At 34.8% G+C, this 16,971-nt stretch overlaps 1 protein-coding gene across 2 annotated transcripts in view; it reads left to right on the forward strand.

The window, feature by feature from the left end:
- Nucleotides 1-16,549, forward strand: part of Dcun1d5 (defective in cullin neddylation 1 domain containing 5) — a 20,230-nt gene extending 3,681 nt beyond the window's left edge. Inside the window, exons 3-8 of one of the 2 annotated variants that reach the window (XM_031344734.1) lie at nucleotides 2,150-2,220; nucleotides 2,561-2,652; nucleotides 12,768-12,876; nucleotides 12,997-13,101; nucleotides 14,769-14,871; nucleotides 16,227-16,549. In XM_031344734.1, the coding sequence (XP_031200594.1) occupies nucleotides 2,150-2,220; nucleotides 2,561-2,652; nucleotides 12,768-12,876; nucleotides 12,997-13,101; nucleotides 14,769-14,871; nucleotides 16,227-16,282 (536 nt within the window). In that variant the 3' untranslated portion in view covers nucleotides 16,283-16,549. The remainder of the gene's footprint in view (nucleotides 1-2,149; nucleotides 2,221-2,560; nucleotides 2,653-12,767; nucleotides 12,877-12,996; nucleotides 13,102-14,768; nucleotides 14,872-16,226) is intronic. The other variant, XM_031344735.1, reaches the window with a different exon arrangement.
- Nucleotides 16,550-16,971: the final 422 nt, after the last annotated feature.

Here is a 16,971-nt window from a genome sequence, read left to right on the forward strand (position 1 = left end):
AGAACAGTCTTAGGGCATCTTCAAATATACTGCTTATGAATGCAAAATCAGTCTCTTGTATAGCTCATTTTGAAGCTACTCTCTCCAAGCACTTTGTCTGTTTTCCTGAGTATTTCTTATGCCATTGTATTAAACCCTGAACATGTGCAGCCCTAGCTTTTCTGAAACTCGGTCTGTAGACCAGGCTAGCCTCAAACTCAGAGATCTTCCTGCCTTTGCCTCTGGAGTACTGGGATTAAAGATGTGTACTCCACCCCACGACAAAGCTCACATTGACTTTGCTGGGACTAAAGGAGTATGCCATGCCACAATGACTGATAATCTTCCAGATAATTTTAGTGAGCTATTTGTTGTGAATAAATGTATATACAAATTAGATTGGAAAGTGGAAAAGGGCATTTTTAAATTAGAATTATTTAGCCTTAAGTTCAATATAAGATGAGCAAAATCATTTCCATGACTGACTAAACTGAGTGGAAATCAAAAAGCTTGTAAGAATTAATTCAATTACATACATCTTACCAAGGTTGTAATATTATGAGAAGGCTACAGTTTCAAAATATAATTGACAATCAGTTAGGGAGTAAACTTTGGTATAGGCTTTACTCTATTATTTCCTTTGCTTTGTGAAAGTCACTTGTATAGATCTTGTCTAACTAAAACCATATGTGTATTTTGTGTAAAACCTATTTGATTTCTAATCATGTGTTAACATCACATTGGCATTCATTTCAGACTATAAGAATGTATTGATCACATTAGTTTGGTCTATGATTTAAGTCTGTAGGGGTTTGTTTTGTCTTGATCCAGGGCCCTGTGTAGTTTAGGCTGTCCTTGAATCTTCCTGCCTCTACGGAATTATAAACTCGTGTCACCTTGAATTAAACCTGGAATATTTTCTAATTGTTGAAGAAAGGAAAGTTAAAAATATATAACACTAAAGGAGGACACAGTCTCAGGAGCACTGCATGATCTCCCTCACATTCAGAATCTAGGTGATGTGTATTTGTAAATAAATGTACACATAAGGACGGTATAACATGTAGAAAAAAGAAGAAAGGCTAAATTATTGGGAGGATGAGGAAGAATGGAATGAAAGAAATTGACATGAGTTATTGATGGAGGATAGAAACAAACTAGTTGTTTGCCTGACTCTAACTCTTGTCCTGGGTTTTTCATTTTTGGTGGTGGATAAGTGCATAAAAATAAATCCAGTAGTGAAAGGGTAAAGTTCAAAGTGAAGCCTTCAGTTGTTTTTACAACTGAAAAGTTCATTCAGGTGTGTGGTCATTAGACCTGATAAATTTCAGTTTCTGGTGTTTTTTATTTTCAAGGATGTTGCTTAACCTTTGTTAGGTTTGGGAGTTTTTGTTCATTTTGTTTTTGTTTTTGTCTTTTTTTAAAGGATAATAGAAGCATCTTTGTCTTTTGGACAATGTTGGAATTGGAACATTGTTTCAAGACATTTTTGTAGTGATAAATTTATGTCATATTTCAAATCATGACATTTGTTTTAGTGATTTCTAAGCACAGAAAAATTAGAAGTAGTACAATTACTCTACTTTTGGAATCTGATAACAAACATTTAGGAATTGCACTGACTTAGTGATCTGGTTTAAAGAAAAATGATACTTCTACCTTCATATGCTTATAGCCTTGTCAAAAACTTTATTCAGTAGGTTTTTTGGTTTTGTTATGATTTGTTAATGAGTAAGTTCATGTTGGTTTGTTTTTTTTTTCTTTTTGCAAACTACTGAATTATACCAGTGGGATAGTTTTTTAATAATCCTTTTTAAAATTTTTCCTTAATACAATGGCTGTGGTAGCTCAAACTTTTAATCCCAACACTCAAAAGCAGAAGCAGATAAATTTCTGTAAATTCCAGGCCAGCAAAGGCTACATAGTAAGACCTTACCTTAAAAAAAGAAAAAAAAAAGGAAAGAAATCATTGATTCATATTGTAATGTAGCATTCAAGGAGTAAAGATTTTTAAGTTTTGGCAAATATTTATACTTTTCAAAGCTGTCCTAAAATTCAAATTCATGTATTTGTAAAAAATGATATTTTCATGGATGCCTTTAGTATAATAGTTTATTTCATGTTCATAATAAATTGTAATAAAATATATAAATTATTTTTGTCTTTGAAGGTCCTGATGAAGTTGTAGGGCCAGAAGGAATGGAAAAATTTTGTGAAGACATTGGTGTTGAACCTGAAAATGTATGTTTTATTTCTAAGTAGAATGAACTTTAAGTGGATTATAACATTTCATTATTTCTGAAACTTAAGCCTTTAATATATGAAGTTTTTCTTCTTCACATCTATTTTTTTTTTTTAAATCAGCCTAAGTAAGTCAAGGTGCTTCTTGATACAAATGCAGTTTGTAATAGAGTAAGAGTCTACCTTTATCAACAAACACTGCCTACGACAGTTGTTTTGTAGTTACCAATACAGAAGCTCTAGTGTTGGAAATAATTGTTTGAAATTGTTCTCCATGATGAATGTAGCCATGATTATCTCTGATGACATTTCCCTGTCCTTTATGTTCTGTTCTTTCCAGATTATTATGTTAGTTTTAGCGTGGAAATTGGAGGCTGAAAGCATGGGATTTTTTACCAAGGAAGAATGGTTAAAGGGAATGACCTCATTACAGTAAGAACATTTTTTTAAAAAACAAATTTGGTGGCTTATGTAAAGATCTTGTTGGTATTTTGTGCTTCATCATTTTCAGGAGTAAGATTTTACCTTAAAAATAATCAAACTGGTTTGATTTGTAAAAATTACAAATTGGGAACTGGAAAAGTTATGTCCTAATTTTGACAATTGAATAATTTCATATTCTTTAAGAAAAACATTCAGACTAACTAAAATGTGTTGGTTCATTTGATGGGTGAATAAGAAATGATCAAAGAGTTATTTGTTCATCAGTTTTTCCCCGCTCAATGCAGAATTCCTCTATATGAAAAATGTCATCATTGGACATTCCTAAATCTTAGGACTCCTGATACCCCTTTGTAATAAACTTAAAGATTGAGTTACATGGTGCTTCAATTAACCATCTCCTCCTAATAACTCACAAAGGACCAAAGTAGAAATGTTCTTTGGCTGCTATGTAGTCTTTAGCCAATTTATAGTTATGTATGTTCAGATTGAGATGTCATGCTGGGATCTTTCATACATTTCAGAATTACTTCATTTTGCAGATAATTCACTTTGCTTTTCCATGCTAATGTATGGTAATTTTATAGTATGTCATGTTCATAATGTTCAATCAGGATATTATTCAACATTATCAAATATTTTCATATTTTAAAATTCATTTTTATCCTATTGCTTGGAATCAAACCAGGCCCTTACACAGGTCAACACAGTGCTCTGCCCTAAGCTTAGTTACATTCTCTCTTTTTAAAAACAAAAATCTTTTCTGTTTTTTTTTTTTAAGTATACATTGGTGCTTTGCCATCATGTTTGTCTGTGAGGTATGTCAGATTCCCTGGAACTGGAGCTACAGACAGTTGAGAGCTGTTATGTGGGTGCTAAGAATTGAATCCAGGTCCTCTGGAAAAGCAACAGTGCTCTTAACTGCTAAGCCATCGCTCCAGGCCCCTCAGTTAACAATTTGAAGGCAAACACAGTGCACTATTAGCTCTGTAATTGATTATGGTTTTATTAGCACGTGCAAATTATTTTTAATTCTTAATTACCTGCCCCTCAGTTATAAAGAAGGGATGTCTATTTGTTTACATGGCAGTGAGATTATGTACTTGAATTTTCAATGTCTGTTGTTTTTTTCTCTTACTAAACCAACATTAGAGAGAGAGAGAGAGAGAGAGAGAGAGAGAGAGTGTACATACACACATGTACACAGTCATGTGTTACTGTATCATTGTATAACTGATAAAGAGATTTGTTGGAAAGTCAGGTTGGTGGAAAATGAGACACACATACATTCATTCATTGGGTAAAGTTCTTTTCTCAGATGATTCAAATGATAATTGCTAGCATAAAATTTAAGACCAGTTTTCCCATTTAATTTATAAATAATGAGTGTGAGATACAAAACAGTTAATAAAATATTTGGTAAAGTTCCATAGTTTCTTACAGCAGAGTTAGGATCTAGAACTTCTTGATATCTTCTTTTTCTTTCATCTGTGGATTTTTTTTTTAATAAAATAGAAGCCATTTAGTTTTATAGTGTTTTTCAGAGAAGAATGAATTCTATCATTCTAAGGGTTCTTTTTTTTTTTAGATGATTTCTCATATAATTAGCTTTTAATAAAATGATTATGTAGAAATACAATGAGTTGTGCAAAGGATATAAACTATGGCTTATTAGTGGTAAAAATACCTTGATATTATAGTACTTTTTATAATATTGGTTTTTACAGGTTGCTTTTTGGGGAGTTAGCTAATTGATTTTGTATTTGTAACCTAAAAGAGTTTCTTACTGGATTTTTTGGCATAATTCATATAATACAGACCTTCTGTATTTCAAACTATTTCACTACAAAATATGTCTTCTGTATTTTTCCTGAATAATTTAGCATATGGTCTTGAGTACTAGCGTAGGATTTGGTTAGCCTGTGAGAATAATTTCTGTTGTCATTCTCCTACAGAAAGCTCACAGACTGGGCAAAACACTCCTATAAGTGTGTCGTGATACTCAGGTATTATCCCCATGATTCTGATAGAATAAAGACAATGGTCTTAATATTTGCCTGGAGAAAATATTTCCCTTCCCTGTAATGTAGACTACCATACAGACAGAGTACATGATGCCCTCTTCAGTTGCACAAGTTTACCACTTCAGTCTTGTGATGAACTTGATAGTGAGCAGATAAAAGAGATGCTAATTAATGTGCCTTAGTATAAAAAGAATAGGTGTTAATATAATTGATTCAACATAATAAAATAAAAAATTGTAGTCTCTATCTTCTGTGACATGTTGTCATTGTAGAATTTAACCTAAGAATCTTAACAGTCTTCAAATCAAAATTAATTGCCTATTGAACTGTTTAAACTTAATTTCTAATTCATAAAAATCTTGAGTAGAATGCCACTAAAGAATAAATTGGTAGCTACAATGTACACACAGGTCAGGAATATTGAACTAAAATAATCACAATTATCAGTATTGTGTAATGTTTCACAATGTTTGGAATACTTAAAAACACTTGTCTTGATGCTGTTCTTACAGATATTCTATAAATGACTTTTCCATTTTGTAGGGAATAATTTGTCAAGCCCAGAGATGTAAAAGTAAATTTTATTCTCCTTAACTAATTGCTGTCTCCGAGGCTTACTGCCTCAATCTACTAACGTAGGCCTAGTCCTGGAAGCTTCTAGCCTCCATACAATCTAATCTAGGTGTAGAGTGTTTTCAGCCTCTGACACTCACTACTGAATAAGCTCGCCCTTTCTAGTTCTTTCTGAACTCCATTAGTTGGTCAACTCAGCTCTTCTGGCTCAAACTCCTCTCCAAGCCTATGATTGAATCTAGTTCCTCTCAGCATGTTACTGAATTGCTGAACTTGGCCTCATACTATCTTTGACAGTCTATTCTAATCTTCTGGCTCATTCTAATTCTCTTATCTGTGTTGTCTTCACCTCTTTCTCTCTGCAACCTGCCTTTCTATAACTGTCCCAGTAAAACTGCCTCTTGCTTTTCTTTCTTCACTGCTCCCTCTTGTAGCTTCTCATTCCTCTCTCTCATGAGAGTTGGGCATATCCTATTCTATCAGATCTTTCTCTGATTCAGCACTTTGTCTGCCTCTCAATTAAACATCGATATCAAACATGGGCTCTTCTTTCTACAGACTAACTTTACCTTCATTGTTTGGGACTAAATAAAGGTTTGTTCTAAGGGCTTGTCTGTATTCCAGCAAGGGAGATTAAAAATGTGTGCTAAGGGGTTCATAGTGTGATCAAATATCCTGTAACACAGACTTACAAACAATTGAACCTAGATTGGCTATTTTATGTTTCATGGAGTTTGAAGGAAGTAATGTGGTTGTTAGAATAATAAGGTAAATAACCTTGCCAGGGTGAGTTTAAAATTCAAGCTATATGGAATACTGTTATATTGCTATTTCTTTAGTACTTTCTCTAACATGTGGAGGGAATTTAAAACATATGTTAAGAGATATTGGGAAGCAATCAGATTTTTGGACTCAGGAATCACAGAAGAGTTTTGCAGTAGTGTTTAAGTGAGTGTTCTTGATGTTTTAGGGACTTTTGAGAATTTTATGGAAGCTGAACCTTGTCCTATACTTTTGGCACACTATTTCCATGTCATTGTGAGGCTGTGGACTTTTATTTTCTTTATCTAAAGAAGATAGTGCTAAAGATACTTGGAAACTTTTCTTTCAGCATGTTACACTGGGTAGAGAACTTCTTCCTGTATCTACAAGCTAAAAGTTTGGTATTGTCATAAGTGTTAAATACTATGCTAGTGGAAACAACTGTGATCACAATCCTTTGAAAGGACTGTACGTGATCATAATAGTGAAAAGCAATGGTAGTAATCATAACCATAACAGCTGTAGTAATAAGTAGTAAATTTCCTCCCAGAAGGGTCAGCATTGCACATTTTCTGGGCTTCATCTTGAGACCTGGACTTTGAAGATTAAAGAAAAAGGGCTGGCTTGACTTAATCTTAAGAAAGGGAAGAATGAGGAACAATAGCTTGCTTTTTGTTAAGTTGGTTTTTGAAGGCAGGAGAAGGGTGTTGATGTATGGTATGGTAGGTATGGGGTATGACTCCAATCCGTTTGGAGTTGATATCATTAACTATTAATTGCCGTTGCATTTCTCCTCTCAGAGTCAGTCTGACAATTTCAAAATGCCTTCCTCTCCATTCCCAGTACTTTTAGTAGTAGGCAGTATTTCTCTAGTTAGTAAATGTTCTGTAGAAAAAGTTCTTAATCTAAAACATGATACAATTCTATAACCTGTCTGTGTGCCCCAGTGCAATACTTACTGGGATTCACACATTAGGAATAGAGCTTCACTTCTAAATGAACTTTCTTACTTGAAGTTTTTTTGTCCAAATCATGTTGAAGCCCATTCTGTACTAATTCAAACCACCATGTTCTTTGAGAATCTTACATTGTGCTAGAACCCAAAATCTCTTTGGTTTTATTTGAATGTTATTTAAAAACATAAGTGTCTTACTATTCATGATGAACTATTTAAAACTTCTGAGATGACTGACATTCAGAACTACTGAGTTTATTTGTGGTTTTTATAATTGCCTGAATATAAATACTGGTTTTATAGTTCTCTTCACATGCTTATAATATATTGTAATAAATATGGAGCTTTCTGCTCCATCCTCACCTTAATAAAAATAAATAAGTCTAAGAGCCCTGGCTGTACTTGTAGAGGACCTGGATTCAATTTTTAGCACCCACATGATGGCTCACAATAGTCTGTAACTCTGGCCACTGCAGACACCTGGCACGAACACACATGCACAGGCATACAGGGACACAAGAGTCATACACTTAAGTATGTTAAGTGTTTTAACTTGTTAAAACATGTGTACATGCTTAACATGTTAACCCAGTTGATGGTTTTAATTTCTATATCTGCTCAAGGTCAACGTGAGACCATTATACATTCTAGAACGTAGTTGGACATAAGTGTGTAGTATAGGTAAGGTAAATGAATTGACATTTGTATGCCTCAATGGAGCAGTTTCACCTCTATATTCTCTTAGGGTATGTATTATTCTCTGACATGGTTGTTGTTTGAAAGTAAGGAAACAGGCTGAGGAGAAGGTTGAGTGGATAAAGTGTTTGCAACACAAGCACGAGGGGCTGGAGCTTGTGTTCCAGTATCCATGCAAGAAGTCTGGATGGGCACCATAACACATCCCACAGAAGTGGGGTGGCATAGACGGAGCATCCCTGGAGGTGAGCTGCTAAATTAGTGAGCTCTGGGTTTAGTGGAAGACTGCCTCAGTTAAGTGGAGAGTTGTCAGAGAAGACATAGGGTATTGTCTTAGACATGCATATAACTTGCACCTATATATGCTTTACAAATATACTACCTAAACATGTAGAACAAAGAAGGAAACCAAGTTGAAAGGTTTTAGTTATCTTCTTTGCTGTCTTGTGAAATTATTATTCCTATATTTTAGAAGATTTTATTTTTAATTATATGATTGTATCTATGTGGGTATGTATACATAAGTACAAGTAGCTGTGGAAGCCAGAGTGATAGTCACTCAAAGACATTTTATGCTAGTTTTATAGATAAATAAAATAGGTATACAAATCAAACCTATGCTGAGATTGCATTCCCATCACCTTGCCCTACTCTACCCTACCCCCATGGTGGCTAGCAGCCCTCTGGAACTCCAGTTCCGGAGCATATGATACCCTTTTCTGGCCTCTGCAAGCACTACATGCGTCTGGTGAACACACAGATAGGGAGACAAGACAGCCAAATACAGAAATCTTCAAAACTACAATAAGATCACCTAAAATAGTTAATGTTTCAGCAGGTGTAGAGCATCAGAATTAGAATTGAGTGCTATTTACAGTTGTCAGTGCTGAGAATAGAAAACATAATTTGGAACAAAATGATAAGTATATTTAGGGATATTTCAGAAAATTTTAGAAGTTATATCTTAATCTCAAGATGAAATGTAAGTCAATAATTTAAACATCAGCTTTTAAATCAGACATTATGTAACACAATAGAATATAAAAATACCCTAATTTTGTACATGCTGAGAAGTGATAGGAAAATATTAAATTAGTTTTCTGTAATTAAGTCATCAAGTTTTTAGAAGAGGAGAAAACATTGAATGCACAATGAAGAAATGGTGGTTTGTGACATTCTGGAACCTAAGTCAAGGTATCTGTCTTAGTTAAGGTTTTACTGCTGTGAACAGACACCATGACCAAGGCAAGTCTTATAAGGACATTTAATTGGGTCTAGCTTACAGGTTCAGAGGTTCATCCATTATCATCAAGGCAGGAACATGGCAACATCCAGGCAGACATAGTGCAGGAGGAGCTGAAAGTTCTGTATCTTCATCTGAAGGCTGCTGTCAGAATATTGGCTTCCAGGCAGCTAGAGTGAGGGTCTTAAACCCCACACCCACAGTGATCTATTCCAACAGGGCCACACCATCTAATAGTGCCACTCCCTGGGCCAGTCATATACCGACCATTACACTCTTTAAGGCTAGTATTACTAGCACTTGTGTTGGTAACTCACAATGCAAAGTATATGGGTTGTACATTTGGAACCAAGGCTTCATACAATAAAGTCATGTGATTCGATATGGGCAAACACAACTAGAAACAACTCAGATTCATTTACATTTTTAATTAATTTTTGATGATTGTTTACTTAGGAACTTTGACTGTTGCCAGATTTTTGTGACTGCCCCATAAATGCATTTCATGATATGATTGTCTCTTATGGGCTGTAACTCATGTGGGATGTTTTAAGGTAGGTAATACTGGTTGTGTTCTGTGGGTTCTTGCCTCCTTAGTGACTATTCGCTCACTGTGTACTATATATTTGTGTTTGATACATTCTTTTGCACTGAGGTCCTTCCAGATAGAAACTATAAGTATCTCACACTTAAATATAAGCCTATTAAATATGGCAATCTATCTTATGGTTTATATTTAGTAGTCATGCTTTATTTAGCATATTTTTAGAGTCTTCTGTGATACTGTCCAGGAAAGTAGAACTCCCGGCCTATCATAGACCCTATGTTGTGCTTTTAAATTAATTAACAGACTTTGTTAGGGAAATGAATAACTTTGGATAGTAGGAGTCTTGTTTGTTTTTCATATTTTCCTTCTTGGACAGCAAGTCTTATTTAAGATTCTGCACTTTTGGTGAGAATATAGGTCATACTGTTAAAAGTATAAAAGCATTTCACAGTTATACGCATAAAAGATACGGCCCTGACTTAAGTCATGACAGAAAAGGGAATAAATGTAACTGAATATGGAGTACCTCGTAAACATTTTCAGCTGGTAAGTGTGGTGATCTTAAAGGCCCCCAAGTTCCTGAGATCATTATAGTAATATGTGAGGAGAGACATGTTTCTTTTACATTTTGTAATGATTAGAGGTCGACTGGATTGTCAGCTTCCCCTAGAGCTTACTGTTTCACTTAGTAACTTTGCACTGGTTGATGTCAGACTCTGTCTGCAGAGGACTTGGTGCAAACCCATGTAGGCCCTATGCTTTCTGTTTCAGTCTCCCTGAGTTCATACAAGCTTTGCTCAGTTGTTTTAGAGTGCCTTGTTCTCCTGGTGTCCTCCATTCTGTTTCCCCTATTTCTCCTGCCTCCTCTTCCAGGGGTTCACTGAGGGGAGGGATTTGTTGGAGACATCTCCTTTAGAGCCTAGTATTCCAAGGTCCCCCTCCCCCTCTCAGCCTAATGTCTGGCTATAGGCCCATCTTCTTCTACCAGAGGAAGCCTCTCTGATGATGGTGAAATAGGCACTGATCTGTGAGTCTAGCAGAATATCATTAGGAGTTATTTTGTTGTTACTTTTTATTTAGATGAGTACTGTTTGGTTTTTTTCTCCTTTTCTCTCACTTATCCCATGTTCATGTGTGTGGTATGTATTTGTGAACTACACATACACGTGTGTGCTTGGGTGTGGGGGCTTACGTGCCATCCTCAGTTATTTTCCACTCTACAGTCATGGTCTTTCAATTGAAAGCATAACTCAACACTTTGGTCCTCAAGCTTATGTGACAAGTACAGTATTAAGTCTTTCCATTTGAGAATTTAATAGCTTACTACAATGAGCTTAGACTGGCCTTGAACTTAGAATTCCTGTTTCAGCTTCTCAATGTTGGGATTACATATATGTGTGTTACCACACCTGCCTTCATTCACAATTTTCTTATTTTTATATACTCCATCTGCATTAGTTATATATAACAGAAAAGAAAAGAGAAATACACTTCTGAATTTAGCCAAAATTGGTAATTCATTTTGCATAAGAAAGTTTCAGGACCCTCTGTTCTCTCATCTTGTTTGGATCACTGCCCCCCCTGTCGTCATTTAGGCCTAAATCCATTGGAAGACTCTGTATTGGTTTTCTCAGGTCTTCTTTTCTCATTCTCTCTTAAAACTGTTTTAAGACATTTTATCTCTACCACTCCTGAAACATATCTTGGAAAAGTTATCACTTAGAAGTTAAGTAATTGAAGCAGTAACTTCTTTACAAAATTTGTGATCACAAAGAAAGAAATTGTACCAAAAAAGAAAATCTCCAATCACAAATACTGTGCTAAATGACTTAAATTCTAGCAATATTGGGCAAGAAAATGGCTAAAAGGAAAAAAATAATAATAACTAGTATAAGTTAAAAATACAACATCTCCTTTTATTTTATTCTTTGGCAATGTCAGACATGTATATACTGCATAACTATTACTCTCACCCTCCACCCTTATAAGTGGATTTATTGTGGAAAACCCTCTTAAATCGGATTTTATATTAAGTAATGGAATGATTAGAAAAATATAAATAGTAAAAATAGGTTGCAAAGAAGTAGAAAATTTAAATGGCCAAAATTTGAATGTTAATAAAGTAGTTACAAGTATCTCTTTTATCTCATTTTTATAAATGCTAATTGCAGTATTTAGTAAGTTTCACAGAATGTTTTAAGTAATCCTCATTTTATTTTTTTTGATTCTATCTATAAGTTTGCTATCAAAGCTAGTAGGGGTTTTTTTAAAAATATCTTATTATCAATGTGTCAAACATGTAAGAAGATTAAACTTGTCTTTTATAGGTACTAAATATTAAATTAACAATAATGATGTACCAAAATCTTTTTGTATGACCCATAACACATAGACTCTCACATTGCTGACTTAAGATAGTCAAAAACTTGGCTAAAGTGTGTGTTGCATCATGAATTCTGAAATTTAGTTTAAATAGAATACTGTAGTTACAGTAGATGAAACAACCTGTTTAATCAAGGGAAGTCAGGTTGTTCAATGTGGATGGTTTGAATTAGGTCTTAAGTTCTGGTTTTCATCTTTTCCTAATAGAAGAAATAAAGTAGGCTGAAACATAGCCATGACTTTTGAGAATGGTGAATGAAAAGCCTAGACTACAGTAAGGATGTGAAAGTCCCAGGAAAACCTGGGGACTCACCCCAGATAAGAAGGCATCAGAAAACCAGCAAGACTATTGAGTATTTGTTGGATTGACTTGAGTATTCCTATTTAATGTCTCATCTTTAAAAATAATATGGACAACTTGTTTGTAGCTTTGCATTTGCACCCTTAAGTTGAGTGATTTGATGATTGGACTTTGTTAGCCAAAACTGTGGAAATCTGGATCTGTGATTAGCTCAGTTGCATTAATTCTGTGATATCCTAAACTTTTTAAGACCACTTATGTGTGATCCTTTTCCCCATGCTGATGCCTAAGAACTTTCTAAAGAAATATGGAAAGGACCTGATTATGATTTTTCTCAGTCCTTGGAGAAGAGGCAGAACTAGAATTAAACACGGAGTATGGAGCCCAGAAAGTAGGGCATTCTGACCCTCAGACCAAGAGATGTTTGTGATTTGCTTGGAATTTTTGATTGAGATGTTTATTTTTCTCAAAGCTATTCCAGTGTACTCTGATTGCCAAATTTTCTCTGCTTTTTTATTGCATTGGTAATTTTAAACCATGTTTATTTAAATTGTCAAATTGATAATAAAGTACTTTCATATCACTCACTCTTAAAATGTTCTCCTCTGACCTCTGTCTTTAAGGTGTGACTGCACAGAAAAGTTACAGAGCAGGTTTGATTTTCTGCGCTCACAGCTGAATGACATCTCATCTTTTAAGAATATATACAGATATGCCTTTGATTTTGCAAGGGTGAGTACAGCTGCCCCTTCAAGTCCTAAAGGTTTCATTCTATGAGCATACTTTTATTTATTTATTAATTCATTCATTCATTCACTCATTCATTCATTTTTTTTTTTACTAATATTTTAGGATAAAGATCAGAGAAGCCTTGATATTGATACTGCTAAGTCTATGTTAGCTCTGCTGCTTGGGAGAACGTGGCCACTCTTTTCAGTATTTTACCAGTACCTGGAGGTATGTATGGGTATTTTAAAATGTTTAAAACTTAGACTGAGAGTACACTTTGAAGAAACAAAATATGTACATACTCATTATCAGTTCTAGACATAAGTGTGTTATTTAATATGTTCTGTGCATAAAATACTTGGGAATTGGGGTATAACTTGGTGATAGAATACAGAATACATGTTTTGTATTTGTTACACTTTAGATACCACCCCCTATACTACATTAAAACAATTTTAAGAGATTTTCCTTTTACCTAGTAGGAGTCCCAGGAAAAATACTCTAGAATAGACCTTTCTTATAAACTTAATCTCTTGAGGTTTTGGTGAGAGAAAATTGATGGTAGTGCATAAATCTCAAGCTTCTTAACCTGATTCTACCTTATTCCCAGTGCCCATCCCCTAGTCTTATAAAGAAGCATATACAACTGAATTTATTTTAGCAGTAAAACTTTTATTTTCTAATTAGTCTCAATATTAAGAAATAGAATAAAATGTTAATATTTTGCATCCACAAATCATGCTGTAGTAGTTATCTGCTCGACTGCTTACCATTCATCATGTGTTGATTCATAGAATAAACATCTTAATATTTTTTCTACATCTGCTAGATCTAGCAGTCCTAAGACATGAACCTTCTCCCACTGATTTGTCTAGTTTTGTATTTATTTTTAAACCTCTTCAGGTTTGGGGGGCATAGTTCTAGTTATTTCTTAATGAAGAGATTGGAAATAATATCTCATCATAGAATTTTCTTGTTACAGTAACTTTACCAGAGAAATTTTATTTAAAGCCTGGGTAAATGAGTTTTGTACATTAGTAAATCTTTGTGATCAGTAAAGTTGATATTTTTGATGATTTATACATGTCTTTTATCTGTGACTTAAACAAATAAACATTTAACTAAATGATTATTTAATCATTTCTGTGGGGCTCTGAGACGAACTAGATACATTAAGTAAGTTGTATCATTAGCAGCTGAGGAAATGGGGACTGGGCTTAGTTTGGTATGTAGGTTCTTTTGGTGGTGGTGGTAGTGGTTGGGTGTGGTTTTGGGTGGAGATTGTGTGTTGAGGGTGACATTGACAGAGTCTTGCTCATGCCATCCTTGAACTCATGAGCATCCTGCTTCTGTCTCCCAATTCCTGGGATCGCAGGTGGGTGGGTGGGTGTGTGTGTGTGTGTGTGACCAAACCTAGTTGTACTTTGGGAATGAAAGGAACCCTGGGCACCTGCCAACCAAGTTCTCTGTCACAGAAGTAACTTTCTCAAGAACACTCAATTGAGTGTACACATTGGGATTTGGATCCAAACCCATATTGTTTCCACTACTGCTGTAGATGCCTCCTTCAAAAAGTAACTCATGAGCAGTGCACACAGGTTCTGTATAGTGGAAACCACACAGCCAGACTGACTACACGTAGGGAAGGTTTAATATTGTGATCTAGCTGAGAGCCACATGGGTGCACACATATGTAAATCTCAGTGTTAGTCTTACTGCCTTTGGGAAAGAAAATAGATGATAACATGTAAATGAGGCCAGAAAAGCCAGCAAGTAGGAAAGGAAGAAATGCTTTAGAAAAGGCTAAATAAGAAATGGATAACTAGAGTCGCTAATACCAGGCCCCAATAAGAATGTTGGTTCTGTAGTCCAAATGTTTATATCATTTTCCACAGCAATCAAAGTATCGTGTTATGAACAAAGATCAGTGGTACAATGTATTAGAATTCAGCAGAACAGTTCATGCCGATCTTAGTAACTACGATGAAGATGGTGCTTGTAAGTATATCATGAATTCCTATAAAAATAAAATTTCTAAAAATATTAAATGAAAATATTCATTCTATAGCATTAACAGAAAGTTTGAACTAGTGTGAGAGTAACTCATTATTTGGGGAGACAGTCTAGACTCAGGAGTGTTGTAAAATCTATGCTAGTAATAAAAAAATGATTCTTCAGTGACTAGACATTACAGCTAAATGATCACTTTTCAACCTAGCATCCAAAGTTCTACTTTGCCACTTGACTTTTCAGTGGAAGAAAATTTCATTTATGCATTTAGAAGAACAAAGGCACAATAAATAAGCCAAATTAATTCTGTAGAACTCCTAGGCTTTCGATCTGTACCGTCATTAGGGCAGCTGTAGTGTTTCAGTGTTCACAAGGGAGACATGGAAAGGTGCCTTCCTTTAAAAAAAAAAAAAAAAAAAAAAGCCCATGAAATAATACACTTTGACACATTAGAATCAAATACTAAAGATACAACCTGTCTCCTGTGTTGTTCTTCCCTGCAGGAAGGGGGAGAATTTAATTCTCGTAGAATTAATAATTTTCTGAAGTAGACTAGCCAAACCAAAGGCTACATAGAGCTTGCTGATGTGTATATCTGTATATGTTGAACCAGTATTTAAAACTGAGAGGTTTGATATAAAAATAAACGTGTAAATGTATTTGAACTATCAGAAAATCTGACACATTGCACCTGTATTCCTTTGTAGGTTTCAGAGGTTGGAACCAAGTAGTGGCTTGTGTTGAACTTGCTCTCCAGTTTGGTAGTCCACACAGTGTTCCAACATTGCCATTTACTGCTTTGCCTGCCTGGCTGTTTTTGTATGGTCTGCTAAAAAGCAAGAGAGAAAAGAACACAGAGGTTTTATGTTTTGAGAAAAACAAGACAATCTTATCTTCGTGGTCATACTTTCCATATATTGAAACCTCATTTAAATTGCCCACTTGGCTTCTGGTGGTAAACATTTGCAACCTCTACATTATAAAACCTATTTTAATTGTCAGTCAGATAGTAGGCATTTGCTTTGTGCTGTTCTTTTTACTGTGTACTATTTTTAGAATAAAGTCAGTCTTGTGTGGCCACTCCCCCTTAACAAATGCTCATATTTTTTAATAGAGCAAAAATATTTTTTCTGAGTGTTAAAATGCCAGTTATGTGGAAAAAAGTTAGTTTTGCCTTTGTTATAAGGGAGTTCATGTAACACTCCTCCAGAAGGATATGGCCTGGGGGTGGAAACAGACGGAAAGCAGTAGATAAAGTCAGGTTAGGTGTATCCTTGCCACCTCAGAGCTCTTTAGAGGAGTGAGCTTATTAAATTACAACAAAACTTGTTTCTTCTTTCTAGGGCCTGTTCTTCTTGATGAATTTGTTGAGTGGCAAAAAATCCGTCAAACATCATAGCAAGAACTGTCATGAAGGCAATGCAAACCTTGTGAAGAAAATGCCAAGAGGAGGCAGAGTACACAAAGGGTGCATTTTCACTCACGAAAGACTTCTCATAGTACTTTTTTTCCTTTTTTTTAAAGGAAGTTTTCTTGTTACATGTGATGGGCATTGAGCCACATGTCTTCTGAGACTGAATATTGACATTTTTGTTTCAAGTTATGTTTTTAACATTTATTTCAGAACAATAAAGATTCAGATTTGTGACAAAGGCCTTAAAGTGAAGATGTCCATTGAGTGTCAGAGTGGCATTTATTTTTGTAAATTTGATTTCTCTAACTTTTGAAGTTCTAAATCACCATGAGTTTGTAGAACTTTAAAGACTTTAAGCAGTCTAAATACTTGAGAGTATAGCTTGCCAATGGTGTGGCTACTAATAATTCCTCTTTGCATAATTAGGAAACATAGTAACCTTGACTTGTGGGATACTGTTTTTCTGATAGCAGCTAATAGTGTGGGAAGGGCTCCAACTGAAGGTTACTGTGAAAAGCTGTTTATGCCAACTTTTATCTAAAGAGTATAGAGTTGGAAAGATTAAGTCAAAGATGTCTTATTTTCTAGCCATTAAGTTTTCAATAAGTATTCTTAATGTGAATTGTAAGTTTTCTGTATTTCTGTAAGTTAAAAAAGGTTTTATTTCTAAGAAT

Source organism: Mastomys coucha, unplaced genomic scaffold (genome assembly GCF_008632895.1).
Source record: "Mastomys coucha isolate ucsf_1 unplaced genomic scaffold, UCSF_Mcou_1 pScaffold23, whole genome shotgun sequence".
NCBI lineage: Eukaryota > Metazoa > Chordata > Mammalia > Rodentia > Muridae > Mastomys > Mastomys coucha.